Here is a 20808-nt window from a genome sequence, read left to right on the forward strand (position 1 = left end):
CATTTGTTCAGTTAGAAACAGAGGGTGCTCAGTGAGTGCGCGGCAGGGATGCCACTTGAAGGCAAAACTAATGCAAGTCCCGAGCCCTGACTTTATAAAAGCCTGCTGGAATTTGTAATCCCCAAACTAGCAACAGACACAAAGTCCGTCAGGTAGCTCCAAGCATTACATCACATTAGAATGTAAAAGGGACAGGTTTCCTGCTTGGCCAGCGCCTGCTGGTGACTGTGTTGCTGGACTCTGAGTAAAAGTCACATGCTAGGGAGAGGGGCCGTGCCACTTACTTCTATCAGGTAGAGGACTGGTTCCATCAGGAGAGGATGAAAGCACACTGACCTTCAGACCTCCTGACTGAGGTTTATGCACAGGGGCTTTGAAAGCGCGCACCGTGTGCTGCACACGCAGGCCCTGTGGTGGGCTCGGCAGGGGAGGCTGACCCCGTGTGCTGGCCTGCAGTCCTGAGGCACGACGGCCTCCCGGCGTTTATCAGCGCACAGTCAGTCCGCCTCTTTGATGCAAAGAAATGACTCTTCCTTGTTCCATCTTACCTGGTTTCATGCAAAGTAGTCCTCGCTCTTCTTGGAAACTGGGGCTTGTTGAACCCCGCTTCTTGTGGGAAGGTGAACTCTGCTAAATCCACATGCTGGGGGGCTGGGAAGGTAATGGACAGAAATGGGGCCCATGGGAGTGGTGGCCCCGGTGCACCGAGTCTCTGGAGTCTCTGACAGCCCTGCCACCTTTGCTTCTGGCTGGCCCCCGCCGATTGCCTTTGTTTCCAAGTCAGCAATTTCTTAACTGTCTGGCTGATAGACTAGCACTAGCGATAGCAGGACTGTCAAAGATGTTTCCAGATGCAATGACACAGCATCCAGCAACCTTCTGTTTATCAAGTAACGAGCCAAGATGCAGCACGAGGATTCCTTGGTCAGCTCTCGGGCTTGTTGCCAAGGTCCCTGCAAAGCCTCATTTCTGCAGTATCCTTGTTGGTTGGACTTTCATCCGTGGCCACCAGGCCTCTGATGAATGGAATCAGCAGCTCCTTGGGCCACAGCCCTGTTGGCTGGGTTCTGATGGGTTGCAGTGACACCTTCTGGCCATTGGTGCTGGAGCACAGAGGTGTTTAAAATAAAGCCCCTTTTGGACACCTCAAATCTGAGGTCAGTCCTCAGTATAGATGGAGGATAGGGGTGTGTGGGTGTGTTTCCTAAAGCTATACATTAGCAAGCCTATATTGCTCTCTGTTGTACACATACATAGTCCTCACATAAAATAGCTTCCCCGTGTCTTCAGACTTCCAAAGCATCCTAAAATTAAAGTAGGTGTCCTTCTGACAGGCCTCTTTCTCTCACCAATGCCTTGAAAGCCAGACCTATGTCTAGAATATCCTTAGCACAAATGTGGGCTTTAACAAATGTCTGTCGGCTTTAACAAATGTCTGTCGAGTTAACAAATGGATGACGGGTCTGCAAATGGGATCGGACAAGAGTAGGAGGTCTTGGAAACAAGAGTCTTGAAGACTCCCCACTTACTTATAAAAGGGCCAGAGATTTGCATTGACTAGTTCAGTATGGGAAGCCTGGCCTGGGCACTACTACCAGCTGTTGCTACATTCGTTTTTGTCTTCAGTGCCCCATGGGTCAGAGTCCTGCTAGTATGTGAAGAGGAGCTAGAGCCTAAGGAGCACTGGAGCATCTTATGATGAGCTTTTCCTCCAAGAACCGTGGTCACTCTGTCTTTGATGAAATGACTGAACAAACCCATTTGAAGTAAAGAAGTACCATTAACACCAGGAAGTCGGGCCACTTCTGAAGCCAAGTGAAAACAGCCCAGCCCATCAGCTTGTAGGCAGGACAACAGATGGACGTTACGTCTGGCTGGATGACAGCCACAGGGTGGAAAGCTCCCACCCAGCAGATGAGGGTTGGGTGGGTAGATCTGATGTAAAAACATTTCCAGGAAGAAGTGTTCAGAATAGAACAGGCTGGTGTGACATCAGCCTGCCTCAGTGCTGAGATGGATGGGGATGAGTCACGGGCACACCAGCGGTGCCTGTGAAGCTGCCTGCAGACACAGCCATGCATGGGGCGCTCAGGGGTGGCTTTCCGGCTCCCACAAGCTGCTGTAGCATGAGGACTGCCAGGGCATGATGCTCTCCACACCCAGGGAAGCAGGAGTGCCCAGCTTGTTCCTTAGAGAAGGCCCCAGGAGACTCAAAGGTGTCAAAGATATGGGAGAGGGGCCTCGTTCCTCCTTCCCTAAAGCAGATGTGACGATTTTGCCCTACTTTGTTGCAAAAGATGCAGAAAGATAGGCTATCAGGTCCTACATGTTTGCTAAAGGTAGGCCACTCGCTCAAGTTCTGAGCTTCCTGGATACCGAGGCAAAGAGAGAAATAGGGCTTTAGAAAGAGTCAGTGTCCATAAAATAAAGTACAATTGTTCAGAAGCATCCTCATCTTTTTAGGACCGAAGGCCCAAGGGAACTTTCTTTGGGGCGTCCTCATTGAGAGGTTACCGTATGGTATCGTGGTAGCAAGTCCCAGGGATTTCCCCAATGCTGCTGCTATTTATAAGAGCCCCTGATGCAAGAGAATGTAGCTCAGGAAAAGCTCTGTGGATTCACAGAGGAAGACATAGACATGGCCAACAAGCACATGAGAAAATGCTCCGCATCACTGGCCATCAAGGAAATACAAATCAAAACCACAATGAGATCCCACCTCACACCAGTGAGAATGGGGAACATTAACAAGGCAGGAAACAACAAATGTTGGAGAGGATGTGGAGAAAGGGGAACCCGCTTGCACTGTTGGTGGGAATGTGACCTGGTGCAGCCACTCTGGAAACTGTGTGGAGGTTCCTCAAAGAGGTAAAAATAGACCTGCCCTATGACCCGGCAATTGCACTGCTGGGGATTTACCCCAAAGATGCAGATGCAATGAACGCCAGGACACCTGCACCCCGATGTTTATAGCAGCAATGTTCACAATAGCCAAACTGTGGAAGGAGCCTCGGTGTCCATCGACAGATGATGGATAAAGAAGCTGTGGTCTGTGTATACAATGGGATATTCCTCAGCCATTAGAAACGACAAATACCCACCATTTGCTTCAATGTGGATGGAACTGGAGGGTATTATGCTGAGTGAAATGAGTCAATCAGAAAAGGACAAACATTATAGGGTCTCATTCATTTGGGGAATATAAAAATTAGTGAAAGGGAATAAAGGGAAAGGAGAGAAAATGAGTGAAAATATCAGTGAGGGAGACAGAACATGAGAGACTCCTAACTCTGGGAAACGAACAAGGGGTAGTGGAAGGGGAGGTGGGCAGGGGGTTGGGGTGACTGGGTGACGGGCACTGAGGGGGACACTTGGCAGGATGAGCACTGGGTGTTGTGCTATATGTTAGCAAATTGAACTCCAATAAAAACATTTTTTAAATAATAATAATAATAAAAAGAAAAGAAAAGCTCTGTGGAGCCAGAACGGCTCAGTCCAGGCTTGCAGCTCTCACGATCTGCTTGCTGTAAGAGAATCGCAGACTATTTAGAGCAGCATTTTCTGAACTGTTCCAGTCAACTCTAGTGACATGTCAGTGATCTCTGACAACAAAATAGATGCCAGAAAAATTTAGCATTTAACATTAAAAACAGAAGGAAGAGCAGCACTGAGTGCATCTACCTAAGTTGATATTATTAGGCGTTAATCCGTAACAGAGCATCCAGAATGCCTCCGAGAGAGCTCCCGTCCCGGCCCAGGAGGGTGTGCACCAACCCCCCGCCCCAGCGGTGTGCACTGCTGACACGCACATTCACCATTAGCATGTGTCTCTCTGCCCAGGGATCCCCGCTCTACGCTATGTACCTTCTCTTATCTGTGATCTTTTATGCAGTGTGTATCGTACATTATTCATGAAACGAATTTCTATCACTTCTTGCAGCGATGAATTTGACTATGAAGCCATTTTTTATTGTCTGCTTTCATCTCAGCATGCATTATAGTTCATGCTGTTCCATCAGCTTATTTAGTGTTGGAAATGTTCTGTGTTCAAATAAATTCAAGAACTGCTGACCCCAGGAATGGCTGGGCCACAGCCCTTCAGTCCCTGAGCAGCACCACCAGAGGGTTCCACATTATGTTCTTGGGTGCTGTGCTGATTAGCACTCCCCTACGTATGTCCAGAATCCCCTGCACAGACGATAGACAGGGCGAGCATTCTCCTATGAAAATTGAGGCACCCACCAGGACCGTGTCCCAGAGGATGGCACAGCTCCTTCTTCCTCTTGGAAGGGGTTGATGGAGTCAACAGCAGGTCAAAGGTTTGACTTACGTTAAAGAAGGTAGATCATTTGTCTTTGTGCATATGGAAGGATGGTACACGGGCCACAGAGAACTTCCCAAAAGAATTGCATTCGTTGGACAGTAATAACTATAATCATTTATTCAGTGGTAATTATGTGCCAGGCACCATGCCAAGCCATTTGCATGCCTTGCTCTACTTAATTCCCTCCAAGAAACTATAAGGTAGATATTACGATTGCTATCACGATCCTTTTTTTCTTATACATGGCAAACTGAGAGCCACTCATAGGTTTAAGACAATTTTGTGATAAAATTAAGAGTTGAGCTGACAGGTTATAGATAATTCTTTTTTTTTTTTTTTTTAAGATTTTATTTATTCATGAGAGACACAGAGAAAGAGAGAGGCAGAGACACAGGCAGAGGGAGAAGCAGGCTCCTTGCAGGGAGCCCGATGCGGGACTCGATCCCAATCCCGGGTCTCCAGGTTCACGCCCTGAGCTGAAGGCGGCGCTAAACCGCTGAGCCACCCAGGGATCCCCCGGTTATAGATAATTCTAAAGCTATTTGTAAACTTCTGGTTCTAGAAGATTCTTGTGGACTTTAAAGCGGCTGGTGTCTAATAACTGTCAGTTTGGGCCAACCTGGATCATATTCATGGATTTTCCTTTTCTCTTTTAGCATGCGAAGATGGATATAGGCTTGAAAATGAAACCTGTATGAGGTAGGCTCCCTGCTCATTTATTCTGATGAATTTGAACTTATTTAGAAGTTACTTGGGTTTGCAACAACATGGATGAAACTAGAGGGTGTTTGCTAAGTGAAATAAGTCAATCAGAGAAAGACAAATATCCTATGATTTCACTCATATGTGGAATTTAAGAAACAAAACAGAGGATCCACAGGGGAAGGAAGAAAAAATAAAATAGGATGAAAAAGAGAGGGAGGCAAGCCATGAGAGACTCTTAACTCTAGGAAACAACTGAGGGTAGCTGGAGGGGTGGTGGTGGGGAGATGGCATAACTGGCTAATGGGCAGTAAGAAGGGCACATGATGGAATGAGCACAGGTGTCATATGCAACTGATGAATCACTAAACTCTACCTCTGAAACTAAAATAAATTAATTAAAATAAATCTTTAATAAGTAAGTTACTTGGGTAGATTGCCTCAGTTATTTCTTTTGACTTTTAAAATTAATCCTCGTTCTTTTGTTGTTGTTGTTGACTTGCAGTTGCCCATTTGGGCTTGGTGGTCTCAACTGTGGAAACCGTGAGTATGCAGAAATAAGGGGGTGGCAGGGCAAAGCCCTGGCATGGTTGTCCGTGCACAAGACTTGGGTCTCTACCCCTTTCCCTTACTTTTCAGCTCCTGGGCTGGGAGGTATGCGGAAAGCCGAGCGCTTTCCAGCACATTCCGAAACAGCCCTGACTGTGGGGTGTTAATACAAGAAATTAGGTAGGAGGCGGGGAGGGAGGGAGCAAGCATGCCTAGCAAAGTAGAAGAGCCTCCTGAGTCCTTCTTGGAGTGGATGAAAGTAGAGATTTTGGAAGACTTTGACTGGCAGGTGTGGAGGGAGAAGGAATCCAGGCAGCAAGAACATCTTCAAGGTCTGGGGGCAGCCTGGGTCAGTGGGGTTCCAGGGACGGTGTGTGTGGGGTGGCTGGGGACAGGAGGAGAAGACGACGGAGTAGAGGGTTAGTTTGGCAGAGTACATGGGGACCAAGCTGTTGGGGTGTCTGATGGGCAGCCTGAGGCTTTAGACTCTAATCTGTATCCATTGTGGAAGCAGCAGGTGTCCCAGAGCAGCACAGCCGCTGATGAAGAGAATCAGGTCAGGCTGCAGGATGGAGGGTGGCTTCAGTCCCTTGAGAAAAGCAGTGTGACTCATTCAAGATCACTTTCACTGACATCTTCTAATATCAAGAGCTGAGAAATTTAAAAAAAAAAAAAAACAGCTGAGAAATTATGGAACGAAATTCTGGGATCTAGGATATAATGGGAATAATAACATTCAGTACTTTATTTTAGGATAAGTTTGACCCTCATCCTATAGATGAGTGTGCCAACAGTCCATAGTCAAAGTTCACTGGACCAAAAGTAGACGTGGTCTTATTTAACACGTGTAAAAGTGCCAGTTCCTGTTCCCTGGGAGTATCCCTGGCAGTTCATGTCTTCACTGGTATTTTCTTTGCTCATAAAGCTTTCTGTTAGGAAGTTTCCTTATTGTACTTTCTTTGAGCATAAATTTAAAAATTAACCAAATAAAACAATAAAGTAAAAAACTTAGAGACTTAACTGACGTAAAGGTCTGTCGACGTGCCCAGCATGGAGCCACTTTCAGGCCAGAGTCTGGAGACTTGGAATTGCATATCCATCTAGGATGACTGGCGATTTGGGGCATTGGCTTTATCCTGACTGCAAACTAGCAAGAGGCTACAGTGGACAGCCTAAGAGAAAGACTCAGGAAGCACTTCTAGAAGCAGATATATTTAGAGTCCTATAGAACAGAGGAAGGAGCTCACAGAATTAATGTCTGGGTTTTTTTTTTAAGTAGGAAGCTGGGGCCACTGAGCAGTAGACAACCCTATCTTATTTAGTAATCCCTAACGACACTATCGTGCCATAAAAGCACATAAGCACAGATACTCATCGTGACGGACCCAAGTCGACACCAAACGGTGGCCCATGCTATTATGAACTGGTTTTTACTCACAAAGCTTCTCACACACGAAATGCGTGGAGGTTTTCCTCACACCAAGTGATTCTGACATTTTTCCAGAATTCGTGCCAGACATCGCAGGTTAAGGTCTCAGGGTCCCAGGATTGGCCCCACCTCAGACAGTCCCAAGTCTAGGCCTCTGGAACTTCTCACCAGCCTGAATCCGAGGTTCCCATGACCCCCTCCTCAGGTGCAGTAATTTGCTAGAACAGCATCCAGAGCCTACAGATACAGAGGAGTTGGATCACATGTGCAAGAAACTTAATATTACCAGTTGATTATAAAGGATACACAGGAACAGCCACATGGAGGAGATGCATGGGCAGGTATAGGGCAGGTGATCAAAGCTTCCAGGCTTTCCCAGGTGCACCACCTTCCCCGCACCTTTATGTGTTCACCAACCCAGAATTTCTCTGAACTTCATTGTTTAGGATTTTTAGGGGGGTGGGGTTCCATTACAGAGTATGGATTTATGAAATCATTGGTCATTGACCATTGGAGGTTGGAGGTGGGGCTGAAATTTCCAACCCTCTGATTGCTTCCTGTGGCAACCAGCCCCATCCTCAAGAGTTACTTCATTAGCATAAACTGAGGTGTGGTTGCAAGAGGCACCTTATGAATAAGAAAAGATGTCACTGTCACCTCTTTCACTCAGATTCCAAGGATTTGGGGCACCTGGGTGGCTCAATGGTTGAGCCTCTATCTTTGACTCAGGTTATGATCCCCCTGGGTCCTGGGATTGAGTTCTGCATCAGGCTCCCCCTGGGGAGCCTGCTTCTCCCTCTGCCTGTGTCTCTGCCTCTGTGTGTCTCTGATGAATAAATAAAAATAAAATCTTTTAAAAAAGAGAGAGAGGGATCCCTGGGTGGCGCAGTGGTTTGGCACCTGCCTTTGGCCCAGGGCACGATCCTGGAGACCCGGGATCGAATCCCACGTCGGGCTCTCGGTGCATGGAGCCTGCTTCTCCCTCTGCCTATGTCTCTGCCTCTCTCTCTCTGTGACTATCATAAATAAATAAAAATTTTAAAAAATGTTTAAAAAAATAAAAATAAAAAAGAGAGAGAAATTTCAAGGATTTTAGGAGCTCTTATGTTAAGAACCAGGAGGGAAGACCAAATCGATATTTCTTACCATATCACAACATCACAGAGGTGTACTCAGTTTAACAAGAGGAGGAAGTTATCAAAGGTTAGGCTTTTTAAAAATTAAAAAGTAGTCAAAATTTTTTTTATTTTTTTAATTATTTTTCAATATCAGTGCTTGAAACGGTAGCTTCAGGAGCTTCTCTCCACTTGCTAGAGGGAACTCCCTGACTCATGAAGCATTTAACAAAACCAATTAGATCTTCAGACAAAACAAAAGGCAGCTTTCATTGTTGGGTTTTCTTAAATTGGAGTAGAGTCGACACACAATGTTACATTAGTGTCAGGTGTATGACATCGTGATTTGACAAGTCCGTGCAGTATGCTGTGCTCACCACATGTGTAGCGACCATCTGTCACCATGTAGCACTATCACACGACCACGGACTACATTCCCTATGCAGGACCTTTTAGTTCTTTTTTTTTTTTTTTAAGATTTTATTTATTCATGAGAGACACAGGCAGAGGGAGAAGCAGGCTCCCTGCGGGGAGCCCAGTGCAGAACTCGATCCCAGGACCCCGGGATCACGACCTGAACTGAAGGCAGGTGCTCACCCACTGAGCCACCCAGGGGGCCCAGGACCTTTTATTTCTGTGACTTATCCATTCCATAACTGGAGGCTTCAGGATTTTTTTTTTTTTTTTTTTTGAGATTTGGCTTAATGTAAAACAGTATGGAAAGCGGTGTATGTCCTTTTCTAAAAAAAAAAAAAATCACTACTTAGGCAAGCTTTCACCTGGGTTCAGGATCTTTTAATGCTTCTGTTCAGGAAGGAATCTGTGCGTCACAGGGGCTGCCTGGGATACGTACGGATTTGCCTCGTTGGCTTTCTGGTGTTCATCTCACTTCTTAACGCCAGCACTGAGCCGTAGAGCACTCTGAAACGGATCCCAGGACGGAGTAGCCTGCACCCAAAAATAGAAGAAAGCCTAGAACTTTCTATGTAGAAAGAGGAGGCCGAAATCAGGCAAGACGTTCAAGATATTTGAGAGCTGTTCACCCAATGCGAGGACACTCCTGCAAAATGGTCAAGGTTTTTGAAAGAGGGGATTTTAGAGCTAAGAGTCGTGATTGCACCACAAGCCTGCACACCTTAGTCTGAAACCTTCTAAGTGTTAGAAACAGAGAGGCTCAGATGACGCCGTGGAAAAGGGCTTCAGAATAATTGGAGGGAGGGAGGAAGGAGGGCCCAAGGCACGGGAGCGTTGAATCCCAGGTGCAAGCACCCTATTGGAAGAGGAGCCCGTCAGGTGGCAGAGAGGGAGTGGACAGGTGGGAGTGCGGAGACGTGGGAGCCCCGGGGCTGAGCCAGGGAGCAGGAGGTGGGCGATGCCCGCTGCCAAGTCCTCCTGGCGCCTCCTGGCCCTGACAGGCCTCCCGTGAGCCAGTGCTTCAGACCTCCTCAAGTCAAACAGCTCCCTAAATAGGCTGTACCAGAAAAGGCTTCGATTTCTTGGTGGATGGAAGCGTGAACCGTGGAGGAAGAATGGATCTAGGGGAAAGCCCCATAAAGGGTTGAGGGAAAGGAAGGGAGCTGCAGGGCGTTGCTCAAAGTGGCATCTAGTGATCTTTCATCAAATACTAGGTAGTCTGCAGGTGATTTACCCCTATATCCATCCATTGACTCTTCTCTAAGTTCCTGCATTCCCCCCACCCCACCCTTTGTGTTTGTGTTTGTGGACTCCTGGCCTGGGCCAGGATTTCTCTCTGATCCTGAGACTTTTCTTCCTTCCCCTTTCACCCAAATTGTCATCATCATGTCCAGCAGAGGGCAGGCTGCCATCCGGATGGCTCTGTCCCAGCCATGGGGTAGCTCCTCCATGGTGTGTTGACGTCACCGCATGATTTTTGCACCTGTTTTAGTGGTGCAAGGCAGTGAATAGTGGCTGATAATAAACAGCACCTGCCCTCGGGGTTGGTTAAGGAATGGGGAACACCTGAATTTCACCCCCTCCCCGGTGATGCCGCCCTGTGCAATCAGTGGCTTGTCACTCAGTGTTTTGTGTCAAACAACAGGGCTCTCACCACAGTCACTTCTGTTATCGTCACCGGTGACAGTCAGTGCCTTCCCGGGGCGAGGGCTGAGGCTGTATTCTCTGCAGGAGAGAATCGCTTCTTCTCTATGCAGACTTCTTGGGGACAAAGGCCCTACCCAAGTCCCATGAGGTGGAGAGCCCGGCTCCGTTTGGCCAAATCACAGTCTTGAGAGTCCCTCTCTCCTACATTCCTGGGAGTCATCCCATCCCGTTTGGCCAAGTCACAGTCTTGAGAGTCCCTCTCTCCTACATTCCTGGGAGTCATCCCGTTCCATGATATTCTGAGTTTAGGCACAAGCCATGGCCTGCCTTTCTAAAAGTTTCTATTAGCTTTCTAGTTGCGTGCAGATTCCATTCCTTGTTCTTTCAAGCTGGAGAGGTAGGACAAACCCTTCTCACAAGCTCTTCGGTCTCAGGGGTAGGAGGTTGCACGGGCCCAAGTGGACTCCTGTGGGCACCTGGCAAGGCCAGCTGCCTGCACCCCTGCACCCACCCTCCAGCTCACGTCTGCACCTCTCCCTGAGCTTCTTTTTATTTTCTTTCCACATCAAACGTGTCTGTTTATTGTGTCTGTTTATTCCACAGACCCAAGCAAGTTGGCCTTCTACCCCTGGCTTCCCCTGGCTGCTCGCCTTTTCTCAGGCGTGCATTTCCTCCTTTGCTTGGCTTTTACATCAGGTCCCCTTGCATCTAGCACATCCTCTAGGTTTGCTTCCCCTCTTTTCTCTCTTTAGAATAATTAATGTTGTTTTATTATAATATAAAATAACACATACCCATTAATTTTCCTTTTTTTTAAGATTTTATTTATGAGAGACACGGGGGGGGGGCGGGGCGGAGACACAGGCAGAGGGAGAAGCCGGCCCCATGCAGGGAGCCCGAAGTGGGACTCGATCCGGGGTCTCCAGGATCATGCCCCAGGCTGAAGGAGATGCTAAACCGCTAAGCCACTGGGGCTGCCCTAATTTTCCTTTTTATTTTTTATTTTATTTATTTTTTATTTTTTTTTAATTTTCCTTTTTAAACTCAAGTTAGAAATAGATATAAGTTGAAGGGGAAGAAGGAAATTGTAGTAAGTAGTCTCCTCACCCATTAAGCACGACTGTTGATACCTGGGTGTCTTCCCCGGCCACGACGCGTGGCCCAGGCACCAGCAGCGCCGGCTTCACCTCCACTCCAGACCTACAGAATCAGAATCTGAATTTTAACCAGATGCCTTGATTTGATCAATATGCAGATTTGTATGCATGTTAAAGTCTGAGAAGCACTGGTTTTACATATCTTTCCAGAATATTTATGTATCTCTCTAACAGAATATACTCTTTTGTAACCTGCTTTTAAACCTAGTGGCTGCACAATATTTTTATTTATATAATTTTATAAGGTCACTTTCCGTAACTATGAAATTCTGCTCTGCAGATGTACCATTCCCCTCTTACTACCTTTTTAATTTTTTTTTTTAATATTCTCATCTTCCAAGCCATTTTTCTATTTTGAGGTTCTTGTCACTTTGTGATTCCAGAACTCTCATAATTGTCTTAGATCACCTTTGTCTGGCTGCAGACGTTTTTACCCATCTCTCTTATTATGTTCGTAACATGCCTTTTTGTAGGGCATTCTCTCCATTCAGAGGTCCTGTGTTTCCCCCAGCACAGACCCTTCCCCACCAGACTCCTAGCATGGCCAGCAAGGATTTAGAGCCTGTTTTCCCCACGTATGGTCCTCTTCCTTGGCTTCCAGTGAAACTAGAATGTTCACCTTAAGGGTCTTCAACATTGTCTTCCCTCTCATCCCACCATCTGGTGGCAGGTGTATAAAGTATCTTTTAAGGATGTTTAGTCTATGGTTACACTGGGCTTTAAAAAGATTTATACCAGTGTGTTGGCAGGAGTCAGTCACTCATCATAAACATCCAAGATGACAGCGCTAAGCCGCTTAGGAAGAAAAATAGATAATTGTCCAGAAGTCAGCTGCAAACCTCATTCACTTTGAAGCCAGCATCTCACGCAGTCTTGACCCACCTTGCTCAGTGTCAGAATGGAAAGGAAGCAGGGCTTGGGAGAGGGGAACACTGCTCTGAATCCATCCACTTGTAGGTATGGCCTCATACAGCCTATAGATGTGAGAAAGATACATTTCAAAAGGCATAGAGGGGATCCCTGGGTGGTGCAGCAGTTTGGTGCCTGCCTTTGGCCCAGGGCGCAATCCTGGAGACCCGGGATTGAATCCCACGTCGGGCTCCCGGTGCATGGAGCCTGCTTCTCCCTCTGCCTGTGTCTCTGCCTCTCTCTCTCTCTCTCTGTGTGACTATCATAAATAAATAAAAATTAAAAAAAAAAAGATAACATTAAAAAAAAGGCATAGAGAAGGAAAAATGCTGTGAACGGAGATTCTAAAGGAAAGCTGATTCAAGGGGAATGGAAAAAGATTTAAAAGACAAAATTCTAACTATGCATTACTAATGAGCTCAGTGAGGGGGGAATATGGGGAGAAATGAATGAATTTTAAAATAAAACTAATGAAGGGTGCCAGGATGGCTCAGTCCATTAAGCATCCGACTCTTGATCTCAGCTCAGGTCTTGTTCTCAAGGGGATGAGTTCAAGCCTCAAGTTGGGCTCCGTGCTGGGCATGGAGCCTACTTAAAAAAAAAAAAAAAAAGAATAAAATTAAATTAATGTGGCCACCTAGAAAGGTCTGTTCAAGGATTCTAAAACAAGATGTATTGATTCGTTCATTTCTGATGTGTGTTTTTCCCACACCACCAAGCAGTTAACTCACTTCTGACACTTCTGATCTACCTGAAGACAGCATCAGATCCCAGAGGTTAAGGGCTCAGTCCCATAAGATTGTCCTCCTTCCTTCATCAGATGCCACTGCAAATCCGGGTGCCTATTACCTGTGCTTCTGACCAGCCATATATAGATCAGTGGTCCCTATGATACCCAGCTGGGGTTGGATTCATTTTCTCCAGTGGCTCACAGAACTGAAAATAAATAGTTTACTTACTAGATCACTGATTTATTATAAAAGAATGTAACTCAGGATGAACAGACAGAAGAGGTTCATAGGGCAAGGCCTGGGGGGAGAAGGGTGTGGAGCTTCCATGCTCTTTCCCAGAAAGCCATGCTCCCCAGCTCTCTACATGTTTACCCATGTGGAAGCTCTGCGAACTCTGTCCCTTTGGGTTTTTATGGGGGTTTCTTTATGTCAGCACAATTGACTAAGTCATCGGCCATTGGTGAAGTCAACCTCCAGCCTCTGTCCCTTCTCCAGAGGACGAGGGTAGGGACTGAAAGTTCTAACCCTCTCATCACCAGGTCAGTTCTCTAGGCCCCCAGGCCCTCTCAGGTGCTTCCCCAAAATCACCTCATTAATATAACAAAAGACATTCCAAGAGTTTTAAGAGCTCTGTACCAGGGAGGGGGGCAAACCCAAATATATGATTTCTCATTATAAATCACAGTAACACAGTTGGCTAAGGTCCTTCTGGAGTAAATAAGCCTCACTGGCTTAAGCAACAAAAGACAGTTTATTGGAAGGATCCTGGGGTGTGTCATGGAATTCCAGCATCAGAAGGAATAAGAATCAGGGAATTGTGGGGAACCACAGCAGCCAGAGGTTGGGGACTGCTCTTCAGAGTACACAGTAACCTGACTCCATCTTCATCTCTCATCTTCACGCTTTGCTGTGTGTGTCTGTGTACAAGCTTTTCCTCCTTCCCAGACAATGTGACACTGAGTATGTGTCACTGGCTCAGCCACTTTGAAAGAAAAGTATGAGCGCTCTCTCGTTCTCTTTCTATCTCTCTCTCTCTTGCTCTCTCTCATTCTCATTCTCTCCCTCTCTTTACCAAATTGAGATTCCTGGGAAGGAACTGACTGATCCAGTTTGGATCCATACCAGTTAGCTGTAGCCAGGGTTGGTGCTGCACATACAAGCCTGACCCACTACGACCACCCCCGGCCAGAACCTCCACATAATGGGGGTGAATGTTCCCAGAGAGGGGTTGGCTATGCAGACAGTCTATTCCTAGTTTCCATCCCAAATGAGCATGTAAGCAAGAACCAACGTAGCTTATAGGAAAAGACCAAGGACCACAGTGAGCTCCCAACAGCAATGACAGCAGCAGCAACCTATGATCAAATCACAAAAAGAATAAAGAAAAGATAAAGACTGTGAAATATCAACAAATGACAAAGAGAAAGTAAGATTAAGAATTCCAGGTTCAGGGGATCCCTGGGTGGCTCAGCAGTTTAGCGCCTGCCTTTGGCCCAGGGCGCGATTCTGGAGTCCCGGGATCGAGTCCCACGTCAGGCTCCCGGCATGGAACCTGCTTCTCTCTCTGCCTGTGACACACTCTGCCTTTCTCTCACTCTCTCACTCTATGTCTATCATAAATAAATAAATAAATAATTCTTAAAAAAAAAAAAAAGAATTCCAGGTTCATCATTCTGGAGAATCTCTTCAAACCAGAAAGTATAGGATGGACAAGCCTAGGATGACACTCCCTGCCTTCTGTCTCACCCTAATAAGAGCGCCCATAAGACTGTAAACATTATAGGTGACGTTGATTTATTTATTTATTTATTTATTTATTTATTTATTTATTTATTTATTTATTTTTGGTGACGTTGATTTAAATGCCGTGCACTTGTGATCTTTATGTGGCCTCATAATAAATCCAAAGTCCGTCTTAAGTTCAAAAGATCACTTGTAGTTTATGAACTTACTTGATAGCAGATAAGAAGGGAAAAAAAATCTCTGGGTAATCTTGTCTAGAAGCTGATTACAAATTCCCAGTAATAAGACCTAATTGCCAAAGAGCATCAAACATACTCTAAAAAATTATATATATGTATAAAATAAATTACACGTATGTACACGTATGTATACAATTTCTAGATTGAGAGGATGTTGTTTGTGTGTGTGTGTGTGTGAGCATATGAGTAACATCTTGGAAGTATAGGAAAATGCAAAGGAGAAAATAGAAATTAGCCATAATTTCCCAAGGCGGCATCAGCTTCTGTGACCTTTTTGATAGATCCCCTCCTGGCCATTTATGCTCAAGTGTGTGAGGTTTTCTGGCTTTCAGGACAGTGTGCTTCCCTCTCCTGTGCAATCAATGTCAGGTCTGCAGGCTGGTAGCACCAGGCCCCAGAAGCTCGCCAGAGATACCACCTCTCTGCCCAGCCCCAGCCCAGCCCCACAAAGTGCAATCTCTGAGGCCGGGGACCAGGCATCTGTATTTCCCTAAACCCTCTGGGTGAGCCAAATGCACAGGAAAGCTTGAGAAATGCTGGTCTCTACCAGTGCTACCCAAAGTGTGCCCTATGAACTGGTCCTGGATTAGGACAGGATTAATACAAAACTAGAGAGTGAGCGCGTGAGAATGTTAGTCGGATGTGGCGGTGACATCCAAGCCTGAGACCCTTAAAAAAGAAAGCTGTATTTCATTTGGTACATTTGGTCTACAATAGGACTCTGTAAAATATGGAAAAAGGGAAATTCATGATCGTTGGTGCCTGTAGGGAAAGATGAGAATTGCAAATGACAGTGTATTTTCTGTATTTGAAAACAATACCCACGAGCACCAACAAAGAAAAACTGGTCCTTGGTTGCAGGTAGTTTGAGAAGCATTGGCCTACTCCGTCTGTGCGTCTCTTTAAACAAAACTGCTTGTTCCAGGGACGCCTGGGTGCCTCTGTTGGTTAAGCCACTGACTCTTGATTTTGGCTCAGATCCTGATCTCAGGGTCGCGGGATCCAGCCTCCACCCCCTGACTCCCCACTGGGGCAGAGAAGGGGAGTCTGCTTCTCTCTTTCTCCCTCTCCCCCTCCCCCGTACACACGCACACACATGCTCTCTCTCAGTAAATAAATAAATCTTTTTTTTTTAAAGATTTTTTATTTATTCATGATAGACATAGGGAGAGAGAGAGGCAGAGACACAGGAAGAGGGAGAAGCAGGCTCCGTGCAGGGAGCCCGATGTGGGACTCGATCCCAGGTCTCCAGGAATCACACCCTGGGCCAAAGGCAGGTGCTAAACCGCTGGGCCACCCAGGGATCCCCAATAAATCTTAAAAAAAAAAAAAAAAAAAAAAAACCCTTCCTGTTCCAAAGAGGACTCTGCCGCAACTGCAGCCACTTCCAAGGGTCACTTCTAAACTGAGTGTCTGCTTGTTTTGCTGGAGGTGGGAAAATTTGAACTTGGTGTGGAGGGATAAGCAGGAGTAGACTTCAGTCTTTCAGTAGGAACAACGGAAGCCAGTATAGAATTTTAAAGCCGAGAAATGACATGATCAGACTTGATTTTTCAAAGGAGTGGGCAAGACTGGGCACAGGCTGTGAGTTGGGAGGTGGCCGCAGTTGCCTAGTCAAGAGTTGATGGCGGTTTAGGGTGGTGTTGGTGGGGACAAAGAAGAGTCAATAGATTCAAGAGATTTTGTTAAAAGTGAAACTTGAGTACATGTGTCAGGAGGTGAGGGCGAGAGAGTTACCTCATTCCATGGCTTGGCTTTGTTTCCTGTATGTCTTAATACTGATGGTTTTTCAAGATAATCAGGTTTCTGTGCTATTTATTTAAATAAATGATACATAAATGGTTGGATAACTTCTATTTGCTTTTATCACACAGTCTGCTTGCGGGCAGCTCTGTATTTATCTGTGACTTTACCTGAATACCTAGAGACCATGGTTCCAGTTATAATTTACTCCCTTTTTGAAAATCCTGAGCCTTACATCCCAAGAACAAATTTTAATTATATTTCCACAACAACAACAAAATCAATCTGAATACTTAGTAGACCTTATTGAAAAAAATAGCATTTTGCCAGAAATACACAGGTATAAAACCAATTAGTTGAAATTGTAATATTGGTCATTATATATGACATGTGTGTGCTTATGAATGACTGCTACTCTACTATCTGGTAGTTAAATTCAATTTTAAGATCTACTATATCACCATCCGTTCAACAAACATAGAAACAATTAACAACAAAGGGTGGGAAGTAGCCAAGAAATGATTCTCTGTTTTTTCCATTGCTTTCTTGAAAAACAACTTTCCTGGTGGCATAATTTACACATAATAAACGTACCCATCTTAAGAGAGGGGGATAAAAAGTGGGAAGATTAAAATCCTAGAAGATGGAACAGTTCTTAAAACCAAACAGATTTTTTGAAAGCTTCATGCAATCCTTTAGTTTTCTCTTTTTTACCGTGCATTGATGCACATGACCTTGGGGCTGGTCTGCAGGTGGAATTTTGGATCCGCCCCCATTCTGGGAGTGGCTGAGAAAGGAGAAGTCGTCTTCAAACAATGTAGGCAGGGGAGGAAAATAGTTTTCCCTCTATCCTTCTAGAACTGTACCTCCCCCCCCCCCCCCATAAAAGACAGATGGACAGGAGAGAAACAGAACAATTGTAATTACATAGCACACACGGGAGCCCCACAAAAAACATGACTCAAAGGGAGCCCGATATTTGAGGCTTATGCAGGCTTCTGAGCTAAGGAAAGGGCTAGGTGCGAGGGCTGCCAAGAGCGGTGGGAAGCCACCTGGAGAAGGTGAGAGGAGGAACTGTTTGGTAAACAGAGTCTGCCCTGCCCAAACCGCCGGCTCTCAGGTGAAAAAGGTGATCTCTGGTCCTAGGTGCATGCTTGGTAAAGCCCCTTTTCTCATGTAAATCTCCCTTACACTAGGGTTACTCCTTCCGTTTATGGAGCTTCTCCTGAGTCACAATTTCTCAAAAATAATCAGTTCAAAGTTATGAGCGTGCCAAAGAGGATTATTTGGGGCGGCCTATCCTGCCATCCACCAACAGAGCAAATGCCTGAGCTAGCCTGGAGAGGAGCCCTGCCTGGGGGCTGAGGTCACCAGCTGGGGGCTGGGGGAGGGGGACTATTCTTTTGTATTCATTTATTTATTCATCACTTCTTGTCCGCTTTTCTCCTTTTTAAACCTGTTTAGCCTATCAGCTGATCACCGTAGTGATCGCAGCAGCAGGAGGAGGGCTTCTACTTATTCTGGGCATCGCACTGATTGTCACCTGCTGCCGGTGAGTGCAATGTGCCCAGGGTTCACATTCTAATTCTCTTGGCCTCTGCTAAGCAAGGGTCTGTGTTTACTCTTTTAGATAATGTTTGGGGTTGTTTACAGTATGAAATCATCCTGTATGACTGAACCATTAAAGAAAAAGAGAGAAAGGGAAATTCATGATAGTGGCATCGAGAAAGGACAGCAAATGGGACTCTGTTTCCTTTACTGAAAAAAGAACATCCCAAAGTACAAGCAACAAAAAAAGTGCTAGATTGGAGGTCATCAAAATGAAAAAGTCCTGTGCTTCAAAGAACCCTATCAAGAAAGTGAAAACACAACCCAGGGAACAGGAGAAAGTATTTGAAAACCATGTGTCTAATAAGAGACTTTGGAATATATAAAGAATGCTTACAACTCGATGATAAAAAAAAAGCAACCTCATTTAAAAGTGGGCAAAGAACTTGAATAGACATTTCATGAAAGGAGAAGAATAAACAACCAGGAGGCACGTGAAAGGATGCTCCGCATAGTTAGCCATCAGGGAAATGCAAACAGAATTGAATCAATGGTGGGATGTGAGATGCCACTTACACCCAAGACTCAAGACCCAGGTGCCCAGGGCTGGTGGGTGGGGGTGGGAATTGGGGAGTAATGGCTAAGGGGTAAGAGGTTCCTTTTTAGGTTGACAAAACTGTTGTAAAAATGGACTGTGATGGTGGTTGTACACGTCTGAATATACTAAAACGTACTTTAAATGGGCAAATTTAGAAACAAAGGTGAAGGGGTTAGCTGAGCTACCTGGCAGTAAACAAGCTGCAGAAGGCTCATGGGGTGGCTCTGGGCTTCTTGGAAGCCGGTGCAACTGGGTTTCTACCGGAAGAGGAAGAGAAAAAAGACACCCGTCCCCTTTCTCCGGTGATTATCTGGTCAGATAAGGGACAATTATGACTTTTGATTTAGATGATTATAAATGGCAGGATTTTTTCTGACGTGACAGATGGAGGGAACCTACCAAAATAGCAAGTTATCTCTTTGGCCATTGATAGGAAGGGCATCCGTCGTAAGATATCTTTCACCTCCCGTAAGGCCACAGAGAGCAATTTGCCCTAACTGCCCATCTGGGAATGCAGACTTCGTGGTACTGCTTTTGCCTGTCGTTTGCAGAGTTGCCACCAAATCATCAAAGACAAACTATGAGTGGAAACAAAATCCTGGGTATGAGACTAGGAGCTAGAGGGATTAAACCTCAAGGGGACGTAAGCCTCCTAGTTGCCAAGTGTCCCATAACCAGGTAGTGTGAGGGCCTGGAGAAGGAGCCCGTGACTGTGGGCTTCACCGGGAAGGTAGTCGTGAATTAGCAAGTCATTGTTTGAGACCGGATGCCCCACCCGCCTGGGAGCAGCACAGTGGCAGGTCTGTTCTTGAACTCACAAGAAGGGCCAACGCCTAAGCCACATGCTGGACATTTGGTTTTATGACCCTTAGTCATTTTGTGCCTTCCCAGAAAGATTATTTATAGGAAAGTGAGGTAAGAAGGAAGAGACTTCAGATTGTCTTACCCAGGGCAGATATAACTAAAAACAACTGATCCTAGGCCCATCCCATAGAAAAACCACACATATTTCAACCATCTCCTGCTAGTGAAGCCTCGCAGATAGCAAGCTTGTCCTGGGCTTTCCCTGACCTGCTGAAATAAGAATATATACGTGGGTAGTATAAACAGGTGGAAATTTTTGCAAATGAAACAGCCTGGTTTTATGGTCTGTGAAGTTGCTTCACATGGCTGGCGAGGCAGGAGGCCTGAACTCTAATCCCAGCTTGGCTAGCAGCAAAATGTGACCTGGGCAACGAATCTCATCTTTTTTGCAAAGCCAGAGCTAGCTGTCCCATCCCCAGAACTCCTCTTTTAGTAAATCTTGGTGAGACCTACAAGTTTCCACATATGTTCTGATGCTCAAGCAGGTTTAGAACCATTAGGTTCAAGAATCCTAAAGGCCCTCTGGCTCCAGCGTTCTGGGGATTTATGACTCTCATTTCCCTGGCTGTCCCCACGATGCAGCGACCTCTGTCCCCTGGAAAAGACTGCCTCACTATGGCTGTGTTTATCCTGTCAATGGTAACCTGGCCCTTCCAGCCAGAAGATTTTTTTTTTTTTTTTTTTGCATTTAATTGCATTTTTACTTGTTTTAGGCTAAATATAACAAGAATACCGTTTCCCAGCGGGTGTTTACAAAAGAATGTAATGGCAGCTTTCTGTCTAATTTACCTCCTAAAATAATAAAACGTGCTCTCATACATATCATTTCTTTACAGAATTTATTCATTTAAACAGTCAACTATTTTTCGTTCCACAGAAAGAGTAAAAATGACATAAGCAAACTCATCTTCAAAAGTGGGGATTTCCAAATGTCCCCATATGCTGAGTACCCCAAAAACCCTCGCTCACAAGAATGGGGCCGAGAAGCCATTGAAATGCATGAGAACGGAAGCACCAAAAACCTCCTCCAGATGACGGATGTGTATTACTCGGTGCGTATTATCCCTGTGTCCAGGGCAACCCAGCCTCCAATTCC

The 20808-nt window shown here is 45.7% G+C and overlaps 1 protein-coding gene across 1 annotated transcript in view; it reads left to right on the forward strand.

Annotated features, from left to right (window-relative positions):
* HEG1 (heart development protein with EGF like domains 1) overlaps positions 1–20808 on the forward strand; it is an 86313-nt gene that overhangs the window by 59560 nt on the left and 5945 nt on the right. Inside the window, exons 14-17 of the mRNA XM_072811666.1 lie at positions 4981–5023; positions 5532–5569; positions 18167–18254; positions 20590–20764. Coding sequence (XP_072667767.1) covers positions 4981–5023; positions 5532–5569; positions 18167–18254; positions 20590–20764 — 344 coding nt within the window. The remainder of the gene's footprint in view (positions 1–4980; positions 5024–5531; positions 5570–18166; positions 18255–20589; positions 20765–20808) is intronic.

This window comes from Canis lupus, chromosome 35, assembly GCF_048164855.1.
Source record: "Canis lupus baileyi chromosome 35, mCanLup2.hap1, whole genome shotgun sequence".
Classification (NCBI taxonomy): Eukaryota; Metazoa; Chordata; class Mammalia; order Carnivora; family Canidae; genus Canis; species Canis lupus.